At 42.2% G+C, this 23,061-nt stretch overlaps 2 protein-coding genes across 3 annotated transcripts in view; one reads left to right on the plus strand and one right to left on the minus strand.

Moving 5' to 3' along the window:
• The window catches only part of SCYL2 (SCY1 like pseudokinase 2), a 65,250-nt gene extending 65,025 nt beyond the window's left edge, over nt 1-225 (minus strand). Inside the window, exon 1 of the mRNA XM_056574619.1 lies at nt 105-225. The gene's annotated coding sequence lies outside the window, so the exon portion shown is untranslated. The remainder of the gene's footprint in view (nt 1-104) is intronic.
• DEPDC4 (DEP domain containing 4) lies at nt 172-23,061 on the plus strand. 2 transcript variants are annotated; one of them, XM_056574621.1, is made up of 10 exons: nt 172-403; nt 2,609-2,999; nt 7,418-7,563; nt 7,683-7,863; nt 10,020-10,246; nt 12,287-12,429; nt 13,440-13,565; nt 18,390-18,468; nt 20,891-21,120; nt 22,967-23,061. In XM_056574621.1, the coding sequence occupies exons 1-9, from the start codon at nt 334-336 to the stop codon at nt 21,070-21,072; spliced, it is 1,545 nt and encodes a 514-aa protein (XP_056430596.1). In that variant the 5' UTR covers nt 172-333; the 3' UTR covers nt 21,073-21,120; nt 22,967-23,061. The 2 variants fall into 2 exon arrangements, with proteins under 2 accessions (XP_056430596.1, XP_056430595.1); XM_056574620.1 differs by lacking the exon at nt 22,967-23,061 and having other exon boundaries at nt 20,891-22,813.

Here is a 23,061-nt window from a genome sequence, read left to right on the forward strand (position 1 = left end):
GACACACTTCCCTGCCCTTACGTGGGCTTGCCGACTATTGATGCCTTCACGACTGCACTTATTCCAGCATACATTTATTCCCTCAAATACACTTCATAGAATACCTTGTCAGACTCGTAGTCAATGAATAAAGCGATCATAAAAGTACAACGCAGGACTGCAAGCATATTTAGTTCAACGTAGGTTGTCCCTGCCAGAATTAAAGATGGCCGCTGCGGGACAGTATCCGTCTACGTGACGTTGGCACTTGGTCACGCCCCACAAAGGCATCTCACTTGGAAAAAGACAGGGTCACGTGACGGGCCCTGGCGGCAGGTGACCTCAGCAGCTTGGATGGCGGCAGATTTGACTCCCCGGTTCCGTAGGATCCGCAGTATGGGAGAGCTCCGAGCCCGGAGGAGAGGTAAAGAAGCCTTCAGGGCCGCAGAAGTAGCTGTAGGATTTAGATATGAAATGCAGGATACTATTTTATGTACTATACCAGTGTTTCCCAACCAGGGTGCCTCCAGGTGTTGCAAAACTACAACTCCCAGCATGCCTGGACAGCCATAGGCACCCTAGTTGGGAAACACTGTAACTATACCAATGATTCTCAACCTGCGGATCTCCAGCTGTTGCAAAACTACTACTTTGGGGTCACTATTATACAGCTATGTGTTACATTTTGTTTAACCCCTTAAGGACTCCGCCCATTTTCACCTTAAAGGAGAACTCAGGAATAGGAAAACTAGAAATCTCACCTCACACCGGCAGTAAAAAAAATAAACAGGTACATACCTTCCTTTTGCTCCTCCGGTAACCGGCTCCAGCCTCCGCCGCAAACCTCTTCCTGGTTGCCGGTGGTCGGCGAGTCATAATGCACTCAGCCAATCACCAGCCACAGCAAAGTCCCGACTAGGCCGGCGATAGGCTGAGCGAAAGTGGGAGAACGCTTCAAGACACACAATTCTTCCCTACGTCGGCACCTGCTGCTGGGGCCGAAAACGTCACACCACCTCTAACTTTCTAATTTTACCGTATGCAGAGATTTGTGATGGCTCATTTTTTGCGTCATGATCTGTACTTTGTTTTGGTACAAGATTTGCTTATATGTGAATTTTTGATTGCTTTTTTAAAAAAATGTTTGCAGTTTGATGTGACAAAAAAGCTGAATTATTTTTTTTTACATTTATTTTACACTTTTTTTTTAGTCCCCATAGGGGACTATCTATGGCAATCATTTGCTTGCTAATACTGTTCAGTGCCATGCATAGGGATTAGCACTGATCGGTATTATCGGTGATCTTCTGCTCTGGTCTGCTAGAAGGTAGATCAGTGCAGAAGAACCCTGGAGATGGACAGAGGCAGGTGAGGGGACCATCGTCCACCATCTTGGCTGATCTGATCCCCGCGGCAGTGGCGCAGGTGATCAGATCAGCCATTATAAGTGCCGCAGATGCCGTGATCTGTATTGAGGGGTTAATAGCAGACATCAGCGCGATCGCTGATGTCCGCCATTACGGGCAGGTCCGCGGCTGCTGACAGCCGCCGGGAATGAAGCGAGCGCATCTCCTGCGCTCGTATCACAGCCACGCCGTAAATGTACGGCACTAAGAGGTGCTATGCAGCGCTGTACATTTACGGTGCATGTCCTTAAGGGGTTAAGTGGATTTTGTATCCCAACCAGGGTTCCTCCAACGTTTGTAGCCAAAGGCTGTCCGGTCCTGCTGGGAGTTGTAGCTTTGCAACTGCTGGAAACCCTGATTAAGGGTCTATTCACACTGATGGTATCCTGTTCATATTTGATGCGCACGATTTGAAGCTGTGTTCAGTCATTTAGTTAACATTGAAATCGGCAGCATAAAATCTGCTGCCTTAAATCCTGCACTTCAAATGTGTGTGTAAGATACTGTACGTGTGAATAGACCCTCAGGGTAGGGTCACACGTAGCTTATTTTGCTGCGTATTAGCTGCTGCGTATGTTCCTACCCGTTGAAGTTTGGCTACCCTTTGGCTTCAATAGGTAGGAAAATAGGCAGCAAAATATGCTAGTTACGCTACCATTCATTTTAATGGGTTTGCCGGCAGTCTGCAAATCTGACACTATTGTGGACTGTCCGCAGACCCATTCAAATAAATGGTAGGGTAACTCACAGTGGGAAATCCGCTTCTAGATACTAGAGTGTGAACGCACCCTGGAAGGGAATTTAACTGGTCGCCATAACATTTGGATCGGTTGGTGTCCAGGTTCTGAGCTCCTCACTGATGACAAAAAAACAGGCAACATGTGAATGTTCCCTTAAAGTGTTAATTCCATTTGAAAAAAAAAACTTCATTCCCCGGCTGTGAATTAAATCTGACTCATTTACTGCATAAGTCCATGCAATGAATGGGTCGAATAGAGAGGCCGGCTGGGGAGTAGAGGTGGCTGCAGCTTACTTCACCGCTTCATAACTTGTGATCGCAGTTGGTCTCAGGACAGAGACACAGTACGATCTAAACTTCTAAAATGTTTGGATGAGATTTCAAAAGTTTAAATTTTTTTAAATATCCGTAACTCTTTATAGTTGATAACAGCTGTTTTCTAGAATTTAGCATTGATCTGTTGCTATTGATGCTTCTTCTGCAGGTTACACAGGGCCGTTCCAGGCAACACACTTGTGGAACAGTATTATCCAGGCACTGAAAAGCCAAGTAGAGGTGAAGCACAGACGGCAGCACCTGCGGACATACCCCGGCTGCTTTACAGGCTCGGATGCTGTGGATGTCGTCCTTTGTCATCTGATGCAGAATATGTATTTAAGCAGCTATGATATTTCGCGCACCAAAGGAGTGCAGCTGTGCCAGGCCCTCATGGACCACAAAGTCTTTGAGCCTGTTGGTGCTAAACTCTTTAAGACTGAAGCCGAACTTGTCTTTGAGGACAGTAATAGTTATTTCTATAGGTTTTTAGAATTTAAAGGTCCTGCTGAATACTCCCCAAGTGAGAAGTGCTTTGGTAAAGAAAAGAGGCGCTCACAGTAGGTATTTGCTTCTTCCTCCTTTACAGAGGAATTCCTAGTACAGCGATCCCTCAACTTACAATGGCTTCAACATACAATAGTTTCAGAATACAATGGTCTTTTCTGGACTATTGTAACTTGAAACCAGACTCCACATACAATGCTATGGAATCTGCGAAACGTGTCAATGGCTGGTAGCGCCTCCTACAGTACAGGGAGGTATTACATGTTCTGTACTCTTTACCTGTGCCAAGGTTAGCTGCTCCTTTGGACATCAGGTGAGGGCGTCTCCATGGTTCCTTTTTTTTAAGGACATTGCGTGTTCTGTACAGGACCCTGAAGAAGCTTCTGTCCTCTACATAGACCAGTGTTTCCCAAAGAGGGTGCCTCCAGCTATTGCAAAACTACAACTCTCAGCATGCCCGGACAGCTGTAGGCTGTCCGGGTATGCTGGGAGTTGTAGTTTTGCAACCGCTGGAGGCACCCTCTTTGGGAAACACTGACAGTGATTTACAGCTCCTAGCAGCTCTTTCTTACTTTTATATATAAGGACTTGTTTTATCTGTATTAGTTATCTACTTTTTCTTTAATCCTCACGTTTTTCCTATTTTTGGATGACATTTTGGTGGCTTCAGAACCAATTACCAGGTTTCCATAGAGTTATGGTCTCAACATACAATGGTCGTCCTGGAACCAATAAATATTGTAACTTGAGGGACCACTGTATATCTGGATTATTGGGGTCTGTTCACATACACTGTATACACTGGGGATTGGCTGCTCTGTTCTCCTATTGATTTACACAGCACCAAATCTCCAGCGTTATTCAGTATGTTTGCACATACCCTTAGTCCCCATAGTGGCACAGAACATTACATGAAAAGGAGTGATGACTAGAGATGAGCGAATTTACAGTAAATTCAATTCGTCACGAACTTCTCGGCTCGGCAGTTGATGACTTTTCCTGCATAAATTAGTTCAGCTTTCAGGTGCTCCCGTGGGCTGGAAAAGGTGGATACAGTCCTAGGAGACTCTTTCCTAGGACTGTATCCACCTTTTCCAGCCCACCGGAGAACCTGAAAGCTGAACTCATTTATGCAGGATAAGTCATCAACTGCCGAGCCGAGAAGTTCGTGACGAATCGAATTTACTGTAAATTCGCTCATCTCTAGTGATGACCTGTAGAAACTAAAGAGGAAATGAATCACTCCATGCATATATTCTGTTGTTCTTATAGCAGATAAAAGGTGCTTATGGCTTGCATACGTGTGACTTATTTATCAAGGTGGTGCATGATCAGAAATTTAACTCTGAACCGATTTTCTGTCTAATGTGCAAAGTGCTTCTCCATTGATGGCTCAGGTGGCAGGATATATGTTTAAATTTAGGCCTCGTGTCCGAGGTCGAGACTTGCGTGAGACTATGGCGTTCAAACTACGGATCTGCTGAAGTCCCATAGACTTGCAAAATCCATAGATTGAACGCCATAGTCTCATGCACAGACGCCATCACGAAAATAACATCTATCCTGCCACTCAAGAAGCGTAATGTGTACAGTGTTTATTTCCTCTGGCTAGTTCAGGTTCCCTTATATTGTGGCATTTCTGTAATACAGTGGTCCCTTCAACATATGTTGGTAATCCGTTCCAAACGGACCATCGTTTGTTGAAACAATTGTATGTTGAGGGATCCGTGCAATGTAAAGTATAGGACAGTGGTCTACAACCTGCGGACCTCCATATATTGCAAAACTACAACACCCAGCATGCCCGGACAGCCAACGGCTGTCCGGGCATGCTGGGAGTTGAAGTTTTGCAACATCTGGAGGTCCGCAGGTTGAAGACCACTGGTATTGGAGGTTATACTCGCGTGTCCCCGCCGCTCCGGACTGTCACCGCTGCCCTGGATGTCGCCTTCCATCGCCGTCGCCGCGTCCCCGGGGTGTCCCCGACGCTCCGGCAAGGCCTCTGCTTCCCTGGCATCCTCGTTCTCCGTCACCGCCATCACGTCGCTACGCACGCCGCTCCTATTGGATGATGGGACGGTGGAGAGCACCGACGATGCAGGGGATCCCGAAGAGGACGCACCGGAGCCCCGAGGACAGGTAAGTGATCGTCAGCGGACCACACGGGGCACTGTAAACGGCTATCCGGTGGCAGCTGAAGCAGTCTGCGCTGCCGGATAGCCGTTTATGCGATGGCCCCGACATACAAAAGCATCGTATGTTGATGCTGCCTTCAACATGCGATGGCCTCTGAGAGACCATCTTGAAATGATCGTATGTCGGGGCCATCGTAGGTGGGGGGGGGGGGGGGCACTGTACTTGTGACTGGCTTCTAGGTTTTCGTTGGACTTGTCCCTAGTACCTGTTTATACAGGTTCACTTTATTGAAATTTTTTAATTGTCCTTTGTATTTTTTCATATATATGTTGGGACATACTCATTACTTATACAGTATTGTACATAAATGTACAATAAACAAAGAGGGAATGAAAAGGCACATGGTGGATCAAGGGGAAATGATGTGGCACAGGAGGTAAGAGGGAGGGGGGAGATTTGGAACAGGGGAGTGAAATGGCACAGGAGGGGATAAAGGGGGAAATGTGGCACAAGGGGGAGAAAGAAAGTGGCCTTGGAGGGATGAAGAGGGGGATTGGAATGAGTCAAAGGGGTGATAAAGGGAGATTCAACTGTAATATAGCTTACTCATATTACACTCTGGAGCGAGTACAGTATAGTATTTGGTATTTTACAAAGATTTTTTGCCTTTTTTCCTAATAGGGAACATCTTTCAATAGCGGGCACTTTTTATTTCTCCATGAATGTCCACTATTGGGAGATTCTGGATATATATGGATATCCGAAGTAGTTGAGTGTCTATATTGCCTCACACATTCTCTGGTTAACAGGAGTGTGGAAATAAAAAATAAAAAACTACTTGTCCAAGGGACTAAAACGGAGGGCAGTCTACTTGTCCCTCATGAAAATCCACTTGTAGACAAAATAATCTTAATCAAAATAGTACGTTAATTTGGGAGTATTCTTTTTTCCCGCTATTCACCTTGTGGTCAAACTTGCACATTATTTTAACACTTTAGGTCGGCCTGATTAGACCAATACCAAATATTTGTTTTTCTTATTAAAAAAAAAATTAATTCCTGATCCCTATAGCATTATTTTTCCTTATCCCGGGCTGTATAAGGACTAAATTTTGGGGCCGTAATCTGCTGTATGTATTGGTACTATTTTGATATTGATCGGATTTTTTTGAACACTTTTTACTTCATTTTCAAATAAAAACTAAATTCTGTGTTTTTTTTTTTTTTTTTTTTTTTTTAAATACGTTAACACCATTGACCGTACGGGATATAAAATTTTATTTTTTAATAATTCGGACAATTACACACGCGCCAATACCAAATATGGTTTATTTTTATTATCCATTGAGGTAGGAATGAATAGACGGCATTCACGTTCTGCAATTCAACACTGACGCTTTATTCTTTGAGGAGCAGCAGGATTTCAGCAGTTACAAGTAAGGCAAGCAACAAAGGTTTCACGCTCCATGCGCTTCTTCATAGCATGATATCAAGCTATGAAGAAGCGCATGTAGCGTGAAACATTTGGTGGCTGTACGCTGTCTGAGGGGTCAGAATTGTGGATAAACGGTGCCAGCTTTACTCTTGTTGCCATATTTATTTTTATTATGTTTACATATTTTTTTATATGGAAAATGGAAAAGGGGGGGGGGTGATATGAACTTTTAATATGGAAGAGGTTAATGGGTGTTTTTTTGAAACTTTTGTTAAACTTCTTTTTTTTTAATACACTTCATTAGGAGGAATCATTAGATTCCTCATACAGAACAATGCAGTTCTATTCAACTCCATTGATCTGTGTTCATTTGGTTGGGCCTGCTCAAGACAGGCTCAATCAAATGCAGATCTATGAATGCAGAGGTAAAGGGGGATGTTTATAAGAAACCTTTTAGACTTTTAGTGCCGCATGCCGGGCTATTAGCGGCGGCCCCCGGCATCTGAAATCAGCCGGGGGGTTGTCAGGTATGGTGCAGGCTCGGGTCAGGAACCCGCTCTGTACACCCTGAGCGCCGGTGGAGTGAAGAATTGTGTGAGGTGCTGACTTGAGTCCCATGCAAGTCTGCCCCCGCTCCTCCCGTCAGTCTGCACCTCACACCGGCCTTATAAAAATAAAGTCGGTCCGGTCCTGCTAGCCCGATACAGGGCTAAATTTATGAAAAATTCACCTGCCCTGCGCCCGGAACTACATGTCTCGGGCGTCAGGTGCTAGGATTTCCACATCCCTGGCTAAGGTCACTCTTTACATTGCATCTGTGATGCAATCCATTGTGGGGATGGCATGGGTCAGAGTACTAGAATCATTGTAGTTTCATACTCTTGTAACGTCTCCAATACAGGACTGGACACGTAACAATCTGCAATCCATCTGCTTGGGACACTCAAAATGAGAAGTTAAATCAGCTGCTTAACTGCATCTGTCACCTTCCTAATGCACATCTAAACCACGACCTCAGTAAACCATCCGGCAGCCCATCTCCTAAAGGTACGGTAACTGCCAACGTGTGACATGTATTTACTTTCTCTCTTCATATAGAAATAATCTTCTTTTATGTGGATATTTAATAATGCCAGTGAAAAATCATTTTATTTCTAACTTTAAAGATGTTGAGAATGTGTGGAAACAGCAGGTGATGGTTCGTCTTCTTCAGTTAATTCACATTCCTGTCTTGGAAGACATCTTGGACCCCCCCGTTAAAGCAGATTACAAAAAGCATTTTGCTGATTTCATTGTTTCAAACACATTTGTGGACAGAGAAATTCTACAGACTCTAAATTTGCCCAAGTAAGTATTTAATAAAAAAATATATAGCACTTTTTAAATGTTTATTTTTATTAAACTATATCACAGCAATGAATGAATAGCCATTCACTAAAAAAAGAACTGGAGCAGGCTGGGCTATAACAAAAAAACTAATATGAGAATTATTTTTTTTTTTTTTAACCTCAATGATTTGCTGCTGTTAAGATCCCCACCAGAGGTCAGCCACCCCAAGCAGTGATTGATATAACAGGATTTTTAACTACCGTATACACTCGAGTAAAAGCCGAGGCCCCTAATTTCACCCCAAAAACCCAGGAAAAGTTATTGACTCGACTATAAGCCTAGGGTGGGAAATACATCATTCCCCCCCCCCCTCCCTTCATCACTGCCTGTCAATCCCTTCAGCCATCGGCTGTCCGGGCATGCTGGGAGTTGTAGTTTTGAAACCTCTGGAGGTCCGCAGGTTGAAGACCACTACGGCCTTCGTCATCATCCAGACCCCCCCTTTAGTTTTCTACTCGCCTCCCCTCGGTGGGAAGGAAGGGTGAGCTGGTCCAGGCCATCTATGCTGCAGGGACCGTCCGTTGGGGAGGGTTAGTCGTTCCGGGCTTTCCGTTTTCACCGGGGGGGGGGGGGGGGGGCGCCGCGCCTCTTCTCCGCACTCTGGGCCTGCCCCGGACTAGTGACGTTGCCTTGATGATGCCGCACATACGCCTCCCCACGCATGAACGTCCCTGTGCGTCGTCATCAAGGCAACGTCACTAGTCCGGGGCCGGCCCGGAGCGGAGAAGAGGGCCTCCCGGTGAAAATGGACAGCCTGGAACGACTAACCTTCCCCACCGGACGGTCCCTGCAGCATAGATGGCCAGGACCAGCTCATCCTTCCTTCCCACCGTGGGGAGGTGAGTAGAAAACTAAAGGGGGGGGGGGGTCTGGATGATGACGAAGGCCGCAGTGGTCTTCAACCTGCGGACCTCCAGAGGTTTCATAACTACAACTCCCAGCATGCCCGGACAGCCATCAGCTGTCCGGGCATGCTGGGAGTTGTAGTTTTGCAACAGCGCAAAAAATCGTGCTGAAAAACTCGACTTATACTAGAGTATATACGGTATTTCCTATGTTCACACGGTTGATGTCCGCCCAAAAAAACATGGGTTATATGGGAACAAAAGAGCTTTTTGCTCATTATGCAACATAAAAAGTATATACAGCAACAGGAAAAAAAATTTTTATGAAAAATATACTTTAACAAATATGCAATTTGGCATACATTTAAAATGTAAAGAAATATAAAATCAAGGCACCACAGGAACAGCTGCAGAAAAGTGGAGAAGGTATGGTAGGTACAGATACATGGAGTACAGGGAAAAATGCACTTAGAGCAGAAATAAGACCATAAGGGACATGTATAAAACTAGAGTATACATTAAATCAATTAATATACAAGAGATATGTTACAAGGGTATATATGGCAAAGTTAGCACAGGAACATAAAAAATAAGTAACATCCTGCCATGCACTGCCTACCACCTCCAACCCCAACGTACGTTTCGCTTGTGCTTCGTCAGGGGGTGTGTGTCACACGCCCCCTGATGAAGCACAAGCAAAACGTACGTTGAGGTTGGAGGTGGTAGGTAGGCAGTGCATGGCAGGATGTTACTTATCTTTTTGTGTTCCTGTGCTAACTTTGCCATTTGCCAATGTTTTTGCTTTTTTTGATAGTGTTGTATTTGTTCTTTTTGTTGGACATGTTTATTTAATACCATTTTGATGTGCATTCATTCTTTTTATTTAATTTTTAATTTTTACTGTAATCACTTACCAAATGCTGTGGCCACTATTGTTGACCACAGCATCTTGGGAATTAAAAAGATGTTACAGCAGTAATGGCAGAGGCACAGCTTCTGAGCATCTACAATCGCAGTAAGAGTAATACTATGTCATTTTGTGCCAATTTTCTCACCACGTCTTGACATAATAGTAAGTCAAGGTGATAAGAAGGTAATGTACCCACTTCACAAGTGTTAGCAATGCAATAACAGAATTCTGATTTTCTTCCATTTTTCTATAAATCTGTAAGGCCTAGGCAGGATTCTACTTACAACAGCTTTATTCTGCCCACAGATCAGCAGACTGTCATAATAACAGCATTGAGCAATATGGTTTGTTTTTTTCAGATTGGACGGATGGCTTGCTGCGGCAGTGGAGTGTTTGGAGTATTTTCCTGATGAACAGATTGTGATGCTGAGTCAGCAGTTATCGCAGACTAATGGAAATAAGGAAAATCTAGATGTCTACAAGAAGATGCTTTTTGATGTTGTTACTAAATATTACTCCCAGGAAAGAGATCCATTTTTGGATTGCCGAATGGTTCAAATTCTGTTGGGAATCATTGAGCTTCTAGGTGAGTATCACCAATCTTCATTTTATTAGCATGGAATCTTATACTGCTATAGTGTCTAAGTACTGAAAATAAATTATAGATGTATAAGCTAAATGTGGTTATAGAGCCCCATTCAATCAATGGATTGCAAAAGAATGTGTGTGTCTGAGAGATATATATTATACTTTATATTAGACACGCATATATATCCTAGTGCAAGGGGAGAGTTAATCTACTTGGAAAATATGAGCATGAGATAAAACTGTACAACCTTTCTGCAGTTACACATCTCCCCACGTGCTGTCTGACAGTGTTTACTAGTAAGCATGCTTGTATTTAGCTATGTTGTTCATAGTGGTGTATAAATGTTTACTCCGGAGGCCGCGACGGACGCCCTGCAGGGCTTGCTTATCATAGCACACTTCGTCCATCCATCTCCTTGACATGCTGATTGATTCTTGTCTGGGATTTATGCAGCAATTGTTCTGATCTTTTTGGATTATTGGTATCCTAGCCAGTGACCACTACTGCGCATCTGTGTCTGCATCCCAAGTATAAGATCAATATCTTTGGGCATGTCCTTGTGGATGCTTGCATTGACGGGATACCATAGCCGCTGCTGTGCTGTATTCTCTCTCCTTTTGCTACTAACATAGACGTTTTATCTATTGACATTGTTACGTGCAGTGTACTTCAATTGGGGATTGATTATCCCTATGTCTGTATTATGATATTAACACCTAGTTTGTGGTCTCCGTATTAACCCCTGAGGACATCCTCTTGCCAGTGCCTAATCGGCATAGAGGACATAAACGCGTTGGATCAGGATATCAGTTACTTGCTTTATATCTTTAATGATAAGCAATAGGTGAATTATCTACTTTTTGAATTTAATTGGGCACTGTCAGATATAAAAACCTTTGATATGTGGTAAAGCATGCAAAACCAATAGGTTTTGCAATTGCTTTCATCAGCCTGGCTGTGTCCACTCGTCATCCCCTACATCATGGACCAATTTCATGATTGACAGGTCTGCAGATCTAAAGCTGCTGTGATCGGCTCCCTTACTGTCTGGGTTTACTTCAGTCTCCTCGTGTGAAAAGGGGGGAGAGGCGGGAGTACACTGCTGCCTGTGAGCAGGTGATGAAAGAAGCTGGTGACTGAAGATGGGGACTGAATGGAGGATTTTTTTTTTTTTTCCCTTCATGTATATATGTGTGTTTGGATGTATATTTGTTTGTGTGTAAATCTGTGTTGTCTAGGTAATATGTATGAATAAATGAAGTCTGTAGTCCCTTGTATTAGATACACACACACACACAATCATATGCCTCCAGCTGTTGCAAAACTACAACTCAAAGGATGTGTGGGCATGCTGGGAGCTGTAGTTTTGCAAAGGCTGTAAGCGCACATTGTGTGTATAGCATAAAACCAGAAAGGAAAGGGTTACAGATGCTCACTCCCGAGACCAGTAACTGAGAGTGAGGGAGGGGGAGTGGTTATCATCTGAGAAGAAAGGGACCCACTTCTGGTTGACAACATTAAGGTAATTCGGAAATAAAGCTAATTCTGAGAGAAATATAGGTCATAGATACATAAAAATTCTAAGTTCATGATCAGGATGAGATAATGAGCGACATAACAGTTATTATTTTTTTGGGTGATCTGACAGGTACGCTTTAAGTATTACAGACAACACTGCAACGTTACATAGTAACTGTCATATTTTTGTTGGAACACTTGGGCAATAGGTTCCATTATCTAGTGCATATGGACATTTTTGGGATCGCATTGCTATACTGGTGTGTGATTCCCTCAGATTTACGTTTGGTGGATTTTATCTACCGTAGGTTAATAATAAAAGTAGTTTTTTTTTATAGCACCTCGGGTATTCCCTGGTATTAAGGGTTGACTTATATTTTTGAAGTTCATTTTTGGAAAACATTTTACTAAATAATGACATCAATACCAATTGCCAAATATCTAAATTATCACTGTCTTACTCGGTGGAATTGTTTCATTTAATGTAACTGCTGGTTAAAGGAAATGTTTTTGTTACAGAAAATGGAAAGCAAACCCAAGCACTGGAAGCCGTCCAGCTTTTCCTGAGATTGCTCATGCCACAAGTAAGAGAGGAGTTCCGTCGTTTAATCATTTTCTTGGCCACAGCTTCCGAAACTGATGCCTACCGGCTGCAAAAGCAGGTATGAGGAACAGCTGGGCTTTTCTGGCTCCTGTTATTGTTGGCTAATGGTAAATGTATTTTCAGGCTCCTTAGACAACCAAAAATGCCATTCAGAGAGGCTATATATTTATATATATATATATATATATATATATATATATATATATATATATATATATATATATATATATATATATATATATAGCCATTTAGAGCTAAAGGGAAACACAGGAGTCTCGTGGCCATTTAATCCTATATTTCAGCGATTTCATTGGAGCAGACTCCCATTGTTTTCAATGAGATTTCTGCTGCACCATGCACACAGTTTTAATAGCGGAAACATCTTCTGTGGAATTCTGACTTCAGACTCTGCAGAAAGAACTTTTATATTCTTTCAATTCTTTCTGTAGAATCGAAAATGCATTACCTTGTATGGAGAAGGAGCATTTCCCAGCGTTCCTAACGCCGGCTTGTTATGAGGGTGCCTGCCGCAGACACAACATTAAATTAACCCTATTGAACTAATGCCCCTAAGGCTGCAGCAAAATCTACAGAAATAGAGCAGGAAATATGTCTTGGATTTCTGTCAGATAGAAAAATATACTATGCGATCATAAACTAGATAAGTAAAAAAATTTTGCTTTTTTCCGGTGTGTTACTTTAACTTAGCACTTAATATAAAAATGCAGTAATTTTGGATGTATGCTGAAAAGATACTTGTTCTTAAAGTGTACATCCGATGATGGCTTCTGTGGCAGGATATGTGTTTAAATTTCGCCTGAGGCTACAGAGATTAGGATACAGATATGCATTTAGTCCCATAGACTTGCATGGGAGTTCTGCCAAATCCGTATCCTGATTGCTGTAGCTTCGGACAAGTCACAGGCTCCGAAGTTAACATGTCCTTCTGCCAGACCAACGTTGAATTTTTGCTTTAAAATTAGAATACCAAACTTTTTTTTTTTTTTTTTTTTTTCTCCCTAAAAATGTTATTTATTGTGCAAATGACTTTGCTGTATATTTTTCCAGTTTGACAACAAAGTGATGGTGTTAAAAATATTCACAAAAGTCATCGTTCACAGCCCCACAGTATCGAGAGGACAAAGTGAACAGTTTACTATGTTTCTACTAGACCATTCAAGGGACCTCTTCAAGGTAAATCTGAATTTATGGAGTTGAGGGTTTGAATATACAATTTAGTCAGAATTCATGTGACCACACTTAAATGGGCACTGTCAGATACAAAAACTTTTTATTAGGGATGCACCCAAAGGGAAATTTTGGGCTGATAACCGAAAATGCCTTGCCCCGCCCACTTTTTTCAATATACTTTTTTGTAAGATTGTATTATCAGAATTTTTTTGTTACTGATGTACTTGAAGGTTACACCAGAACACATGGGGTGGCTATAGAAGGTACTGGCCAGGCTTGGAGCAACAGCACTGCCACTCACCATAGATTGACTCCAGGACACAATGTAGGGCAGGGGTACTCAACTATTTTTAGTGAGGGTCTGCTTATTCAGGTCTACCATCCGGTGAAGGTCCGAGCTGAACGTGAAGGCCTGGTTCACACCTAGCTGCCTCAAAGGAAATAGCAAACGAGCAACTGTGAAAGATTTAAGACCTAAATACTACAACACACTATACCCTCTGAATATAATAATGCCACACACTGAGCCCCTGGTATATTACTGCCACACACTGGGTCCCTGGTATATTACTGCCACCCACTGTGCAACCTGAATATAATTCTGCCACACACTATGCCCCTGCTATATTACTGCCACACGCTATTTCCTTGCAAAATTACTGCCACACGCTGCCCCCAGACTTAATGATGCCACTGTGCCCCCCAGACTTAATGATGCCACTGTGCCCCAGGATTATGCCACACTGTCCCAGAATTGTCACTGTGCCTCCAGACTTAAGGATGCCACTGTGCCCCCACATGAACTTTGCCACTGTGACTCTCCAGCTGTTGCAAACTACAACTCCAATCATGCACAGACAGATGGTCATGAAGGGAGTTGGTAGTTCTACAATAACTGGAGAGTCACAGGTGGGGGTACACAAATTTTTACCTCAGAGCTTGGTTCCCCGTCAGGTCCCGTGCTGCTCCACTGCTTTGGCCTCTTCTTGTCAGGCCTGGCCAGAGCAGATGATGAAGGCAGCGCTAATAGCGCTTCCTGCATCACAGGAGAAGCGTCGGGAGGCCGGGCAGGGAGCTGCTCCTGCTGCAGCTATTCATTTGTATCGGTGTCTTAAAGACACCTATAGCAATGAATGAGGGGAAAACCAGCTATAAGGGTACACTCCTTTCTGATTGGTTACTATGGGCAACTGCTCAATTTTTCCTCAGCACGTTCCGATAAATCTCCCCCTTTTATATGCTTGAAAAAATAAATAAATCAGTATGCTTAAAATGTCATCTTCTGACCCCTCTAACTTTCTTATTTTTCCCATATATGGAGCTATTTTCCCATATATAGGAGCTAATTTTTTGCACTTTTTTTTTTTTTTTTTTTGTTCTGTATTTTTTATCAGTACCATTTTTAATTTGATGGGGACTTTGCCTGGACCGCGACGCACAAGACCTGGGGAGCAGGGGGGGCCCTGGACTGCGCCGCAACAGACAGTGAAGGGGGGGGGGGGGTTGTAGCGCCGGTATGAAGTGAAGGCCACGCCCACCGAAATTATCAGCAGGAAATCCCCTTAGCCGAAAAGGGCATTTTTGGACGATAAATTTCGGTGGCTGAAATTTCGGTGCATCCCTACTTTGTATATATTTGCAAAAAAAAATAACCTTTCTAATATACATCACAAGAAACTTTTATTTCCTTTTTATAGAAATCATGGCTTTGTCCAAGGTGAAGTACAGGCGTGGACAAAGGGGATTTATCAAAACCTGTGCAGAGGGAAAGTTACCTAGTTGCCCATAGCAACCAATAAGAATGCTTCTTTAATTTTGCACAGGCCCTTTTTAAAAATGAAGCAATCTGGTTGCTATGGGAAACTTTCCCTCTGCACAGGTTTTGATAAATTTCCCCCAAAGTCCAGTAAGTGAGGGTAGGCTAGTACTCCTCTGTCCTATCAAGACAGAGCGCAAGAGAGAGCACAGAAGAGTCCTATCAGACAGGAGAGAGCACAGAGGAGTGCTATCAGACAGGAGAGAGCACAGAGGAGTGCTATCAGACAGGAGAGAGCACAGAGGAGTGCTATCAGACAGGAGAGAGCACAGAGGAGTGCTAGCCCACCCTCACTGGACTTTGTCCACGCCTATGCTTCAGCTTGGACAAAACCATAATTTTATAAGCTATGATTTCTATAAAATGGAAATTAATTTTTCTTGTATATAGAAAGGTTAGTGTTTTGCCAAGATGTACAAAATATAAAAAGTGTTTCAATCTGACAGTGCCCATTTAAAGGACCATATGTGTGTACTGCAGACCCGACCCCTTGGCACTAGCTGTTCAAGCCTTTTATGGTTATCTTGGAAATGTCCTTTTATTCGTATTATTTTAAAAAAAAAATTCATTGTTGTGTCCTGACAAGATATGATCCGATCTTAGGTACTATTTACACCCTGTTCCAAATTATTATGCAAATTATATTTTTCTCATTTACCTAAATTGATGTCAATAGCAGTCAGCATAATTCTCATGTTATCAACTATTAAGAGTACAATTCAAATTTTACTGAACAAACCTCCCTATGATAACAGTATTTAAACAGAAAAAAACTTACAATGCATTGTTCCAAATAATTACGCACAGTAAGTTTCAAAACACTTTTATATGCTGTAAAGAACTGAAAATTGTCATGTTGTGTTTGCAGCATATTTACTGAAATCAAAAGCTTTTCAATCAAACTTTTAACAACATTTTAACTTTTTAAACATTTTAACAGGTCACGTTACATTTTAACATAGGACCCCTTATTTGATAGCAGCTTCACAAGTCTTGCATCCATTGAACTTGTTTGTAAGATGTCATAATAGCCTCCCAGAGCTGCTGTTTGGATGTAAACTGCCTCCCACCCTCATAGATCTTTTGCTTGAGGATGCTCCAAAGGTTCTCAATAGGATTGAGGTCAGGGGAGGATGAAGGCCAAACCATGGCTTTCTCATCTTTTTATCCCCATGGCAGCCATTGATGCAGAGGTATTCTTTGCAGCATGAGATGGTGCATTGTCATGCATGAAGATGATTTTTATTACGGAAAGCATAGTTCTTCCTTCTGTACCAGGGAAAAAAGTGGTCAGTCGGAAACTCCACATACTTTGCAGAGGCCATCTTTACACCTTCAGGGACCCTAAAGGGGCTTACCAGCTCTCTTCCCATGATTCCAGCACAAAACATGACTCCACCACCGCCTTGCTGACATCGCAGCCTTGTTGGAACAGGGTGGACCTCCCCCAACCATCCACTACTCCATCCATCTGGGTTGCACAGCACTAATCCGTGAACAGGACTGTTTAAAAATGTAGTCTTCATGTATTTTTCTGCCCAATGCAGCAGTTTCTGCTTGTGAGCATTGGTTAGTGGTGGCCGAATAGAAGGTTTATGCCCATTCGCAAGACTCTGGAGAACTCCACACCTTGATGTCCGTGGGACTCCAGAGGCACCAGCAGCTTCAAATATCTGTTTGCTGATATGTAATGGTATTTTAGCAACTGCTCTCTTGATCTGATGCATGGATCTGGCTGAAATCTTCTTCAATGTGCCTTTATCTGCACAAACCAGTCTGTGCTCTGAATCAGCCACAAATCTCTTAAAGGGGAATTCCAGGAATTTTTTTTATTTGACTATGCTACAGGGGCTGTAAAGTTAGTGTAGTTCATAATATAGTGTCTGTACCTGTGTGTGACGGTTTTCTCACAATTCTTATGTGATTTTCATCCCAATATTTATTTTTAACAGCATACAAAATGACTGCTGTCTCAGATTTTTCCCAGGTTGCAATGCGACCGAGACCTGACTCACTAGTCAGCTGATGACAGGGAGCCTGTCTGCTTCAATGGGTGGAGAGAGCAATCTGCAAGTAATGCAACAGCTTTAGGCACCCTGATTGAAAACCACAGGTCTGCAGCTCATTTATGTTTCAATGGGTGGCATGGCTGATGTGTGGGAAGGAGGGAAATGGTATCATGGGATTTGTAGGCAAACAAGAAAACTGAAAACAGTAAATACAAGTTCAGAGAAAGCTAGCCATAGTGTTCTGGTAATCTCACAGCATAGCCATTTAGCCCCAAGACAAGCGCAGATCCTTCCTAAGCATGTCCATTACTGTCTGCCAGGTACGTACTAAAATCACCTTATGCTGGATAAACCCTTTAATAGTGTGATTATCGCGCTAAAGTTTTCATGAAATATCTAATGTTTTCATGCCTCGTCCAAGGTGTTGAATTATTTCACTCTTTTAGGCAGTAGAGAGATCCTTTTTCTTCCCCATATTGCTTGAAAATGGTGTCTGCTTAATAATGTGGAACACCCAAATTTAGTAGTTAGGTGTCCGTGATTGTTTTCAGTGATCAAAAGAGCCCTGAGACACAATGCCATCCATGAGTTAAACTGAAAAACAAAATATTTAATCTTTGTGACACTTAAATAGAAATTGCATAATAATTTGGAACAGGGTGTATATGGCTCTGGTTTTTGACAAATGAAAATGCAGCCTTATTGTGGAGGCTGTGTATGGTCCTATTGTAATACTCTAATATATACATCCAACCTAACTGGAAAAGTAGCAAATATGTGTGTGTATATATGGGAAATTTGGTGCTTTGGATTTATACAAGGTCTTGAGGACAAATACACAAGTGAGATATCAGTACAAAAAAATGGTCTTTTTTCTATATAAGCTATTCTATATAAACTAAGATTTTAAGGTTTCTTCAGATATTCTTCAGGATATTTATAAAGCTAAATTGTGTGGATTTTTCTTCTGTGCCAATGAAAACGTGTTTTGTTAATTCGCAGACACCTATGGAGCTACTTGATCTTGTTAGTACAAAGTTAAGGAGTCTTCAGAACGGAGGAGACCCAGATGACCTTTCAGGTATTTGTTCTTTCGCTACTTGCATAAGGAATTAAAGGATAAAGTTAATTTATTAGTTAAAGTAGTAGCATCTTATGCTTGCCAAGGTTTCCAGCTTAAAGGGGTTTTACCACAAAGCTTAAAAAAAAAAATTCTGAACTGATGCCTTATAATAAAAATAAACATATTTCCAAGCACAAGCAGATATAGATATTAATCCCCCATGTGCCTTCTGCTTGCAGATTATGAAAGCGTGAATGTACCCTAAACAAGGAGATTGGGACCCATTTGAGAGCTGTATGCAAACTGTCAGGGAAAGACTTATCAAGCCATGTGCAAAAGAACAGTCGAGCAGTTGCAATAGCAACCAATCAGATTTCAGTTTTCATAGACCTATTTGAAAGTAAAAGCAATCTGGTTGCTATGGGCAACTGCTCCACTGTTCCTTTGCACATGGTTTGATAAATGTTCCCTTTAGCCTATTTAAATCACTTAAAGGGGTTGTTTGGTGGAGTTAAAAAATTTTCTTATTTTCCCCAGACTGAGTAATAAAGTTACACTTTAACACGCCTTGCTTCACTACCCTCGTAGCTCTGATATCTGGGCACCAAGTCAGTGCTGACTGTAGCGTCTAGAGCCAAGGGAGCTGACGGTGTCAGTGGAGGTTACAGCTGCAGCCAATGATTGGCAGAGTGATGCTGTGACTTCAGGTCTACAGCCCAAGCTGGCTTCCTTAACCAGACTGTCAGTGGAGACGGGGTGCTCTGATACTGAAGAAAGGCAAGTTAAAGTTTTTTTGTTACACGTTCCTGCGGTGCCACCGATGTCTCTCTGGTCCCCGGCTGGGTTTGTCTTCCTGTGCAGAGTGTCATATTGCCCTTCAGCCAATCACTGGCTGAGGTTGTATATCGCTGCGGCTAGTGACTGGCTGAGCGACAGTATGACACTCAGGGCCTTAATGTCACTCCAGGACAAGGGTTGTGATTTCTGACAGAAACAGGAATTGCAGCCGGGTACCAGAACAGGACACCGGAGGGAACGCTGGAGGTAAGAAGCTTTGTTTATTTATTTTTTATATACTGTTGATTGGGCAAAGGAGTTAAAGGATAAATCCGGGATGTAACAAGGATAGCGGATAAGTATTAGATCGCAGGAGGTCCGACCGCTGGAGCCCCCCGTGATCTCCCAAACGGCTCCCTGCATGATACAAGCATTTTTGACCACAGCACGAAGCTGCAGCCGACTCTCCCCCTTTCAGTTCTATGGCAGACCGGAGATTGCTGAAGATTGCTGGAGATTGCTGAAAGCAGTGCTCCGGCTCTCCCATAGAGCTGCATAGAGGGGGCGTGTCAGCCGCCACTTAGTGCGGTGGTTGACAAGCCCCATTCATGCTGAGAACCAGGGCGCCGTTCGGGAAATCACGGGGGCCCAAGCAGTCAGACCCCCGCGATCTAACACTTATCCCCTATCCTTAGGATAGGGGATAAGTTGTTACATCCCAGAATTATCCTTTAAAAAATGGGGATAACCCCTTTTAACGTTTACAATTTTTTTTTTTTTAAAGCAATTTTTTTAAAGCAAACCACCAGCTGGTTAGTTTTAACCCTTCCCTACCAAGGATGTATTTAACACTCCCTGCTAGGGAAGCATTTGTGAAGCTAAGGTTGTATCTGAGTCATCGTTGCTACCAAAAGCTCTAGCTCTGCCCAGATTAGGACTAGAAATTTTGCATCAAACAAGATGACTGCTAGCATCCCGAAGTTGGAGCTGCATTTAGTTGCTGCTCTCAAATCGGCCTATGTGAAGAGCAGAAGGAAGCCAATGTGGGAAGCAGTGGCTCTGTCCAGGCAAAGGAGGAAGATCTGGGTCCTCCTTCTGTCTCTGATTTTAGATTACCCCAAGAGGGGAAGAATAATTATAGATGTTTGTTCTCAATAAAAAATAAAAAAAATAATCTTTGTTCTGATTTCTATATGAATAGGGGCTTTTTTCCCCAGAAAAGTAGTGAGAAGATGAGCATTTGCTTTTCTAATCTGCATACTATGTCTGGATATGTAACGCTTTGATTCCACTACCCAAACATTAACCAATATGTGGATCACTGTGTCAAATATGTTGCACCACACACACACACATACGTTTTACATTGTTCCTATCCTGTCAATGCCTGATAGTCAGTGTTTTTCTAAAGTGACATTCTCCTCACCATTCACTGCCTGAAGGCTGTATTTCAGAATCCTCGTCATTCTTCACAAAAACTGCACTGATAAAAGGAATTCTAGACTGGGAAAGGGCATACAGCTTCCCTCTTTGTTTTGTGTGGCGACAATGTGTAAAATGGGCGCAAAATGGGCATCTGATGGGTTTAGAGTGGGTTTTATTGATGGTCTACTTAAAGTGCATGACTTCCATAAACACCTGCCTAAATGTTCCCCTATGACAGGCTTTACATTTTGTCAGCGGCTAACCATTCAAGAATACGAAACCCAGAGGTATAGTTGCACAAGAAGGGAAATACAGCAGTTGATAAAGATGGTAGACAGGAGTATTGCTATTCCTGAGAAGAAAAAGAAGAAATTTATGAAAGAATTCCAGAAATATCACCCTTCAACCTTCACCAACTAAGTTTTAACTGACCTGCTTTGATCAAATTTTCTTTTGCACTACGAGTAGGTGGGTACGTGCCCACTTGTGTGGTTAGATTGTCCCGGACTACATAAAATATAATGTGGTTGTGATGTCTTAGGAAGCACCTGCATTAGGTTGGAGATGCACCTAATGCAGGACAGTCCTGGAATACTGCAATACACGACAAATGCATTTATTGACCTTTTTTATATGGGTATTGCCCCAGTCATTACTACTGTTTTTAGACTTTAATGCATTGCTGTGTCCTACTTGCACTAGAGCTAGATTGGAGGGGATTTTATTTTTAAATATTTGTATAGAGAGAACTTTGTTCCTATTCTTGTAGTTTGTCACTTTGTATTATTGTGTGTAACTACTGATTCTTAAAGTGTACTCCACCCTTACACTGTGGAGGCAGACTAAAGAACATGGCTTATTGTTTCTTTAGAAACCAGGGACATCAAAGTGTACTTTGATCTTTCTGGTGTCCGCAGATAAGCGTACATTCTGCTGATAATTTTCAGTGATTTATTTTAAATTAATCTTAATGTGAATATTTGAAATACTGTAAATTTTACACTTCAGTAACCTTCCTCTCCAGCCATAATATAGTATATTATAAATAGAGAAAGATTTCTTAACAAGCATTTATACAATGATGCTCTGGGTTCCCGTGTCCTAACCAGAAGAATGACTCCAAACAAAAGATGTGAAGAAGTTGCCTGCTAAGAAAATTACACTGCATGTATCCTATATCTGGAATGACACTTTAAAAATATCCTTATTTATGGTAGCGTAGCCTTAAAAAGTCTGTGGAAATGTGATAGTCTTATGTAGCAATTGTGATGGGATAAGTGCAATTACGTGTGAGGAATTTAAAGGGTTATCCCATCTCAAACATTTCGGGAAGGGCCACACATGCTGTATTTTGCTGCATATTTTCTGCAGCTGATTTTGATACCCATTGACCGAGGTGGTGCATCTTTTTTGAGAATTGGGGTCCCAAGGCCCCAACACTGTGGATAGGATGCCGAAACAATCTGAAAAGGTTGTTTTATGCTACTTGCATAAGTTTCATTTATGGGAGTTGCATATACATCGTAGCTCTTGTTCTCTAGATAGCTGTAGATGCCAGAAGGTGGGACCTGATTAACGCTAAGTCTGGGAAACAATAACAAACACCCTACTTTTGTGTTTTCTTATGTTAGAATATCTGTAATAATTAGACTGATTCCGAAGTTATCTAAAACTGTAAACTTAACATTTTTGGAATATTAGAGATCAAGATCTTGGCAATACTATAACTAGAGATGAGCGAACTTACAGTAAATTCGATTCCTCACGAACTTCTCAGCTCCGCGGTTGCTGACTTTTCCTGCATAAATTAGTTCAGCTTTCAGGTGCTCCGGTGGCTGGAAAAGGTGGATACAGTCCTAGGAGAGTCTCCAGCACCGGAGCACCTGAAAGCTGAACTAATTTATGCAGGATAAAGTCATCAACTGCCGAGCCGAGAAGTTCGTGACAAATCAAATTTACTGTAAGTTCGCTCATCTCTAACTATAACCTCTGTTCCTAAACATCGAGAGAATTCATAATTTTTTATTATTCTATACTTGAAAATCATGTTCCATTAATAAAAATGTTCTCTTATTTGTGGTTTGTGATTAGGCCAAAATGTCTAAACATTGAGTCATATCTGAGATTTGTGTATTTGCTAAAAAAAAAAAAAAAAAATGAATAAAAAAGCTGGGAGACCATTCTCTAAATCTAGTGCTTCCATAACTTTTGTCAGGACTTGTCAACACATTTCCAATACACAGTTACCAGTCATTTAACCACTTTAAAGATGCAGCCATTTTTTATTTTTGCCCTTCTTTTATTCCTCCTAAAGGTAGTGATTCCCAACTGGGGTGCCGTGACACCCCGGTGGGAAAGATGGCGCCGCCAATTTTTTTTATTTTATTTTTTTAATTTACCGCCCCTGCC

Source organism: Hyla sarda, chromosome 4 (assembly GCF_029499605.1).
Source record: "Hyla sarda isolate aHylSar1 chromosome 4, aHylSar1.hap1, whole genome shotgun sequence".
In the NCBI taxonomy this organism is placed as follows: Eukaryota; Metazoa; Chordata; class Amphibia; order Anura; family Hylidae; genus Hyla; species Hyla sarda.

Coding starts and splice junctions, on each gene's coding strand:
- DEPDC4 (XM_056574621.1), top strand. CDS start 334: ATGGCGGCAGATTTGACTCCCCGGTTCCGTAGGATCCGCAGTATGGGA. Junction 7,564..7,682: donor CGGCAGCCCATCTCCTAAAG/GTACGGTAACTG, acceptor CTAACTTTAAAG/ATGTTGAGAATGTGTGGAAA. Junction 7,864..10,019: donor CAGACTCTAAATTTGCCCAA/GTAAGTATTTAA, acceptor TGTTTTTTTCAG/ATTGGACGGATGGCTTGCTG.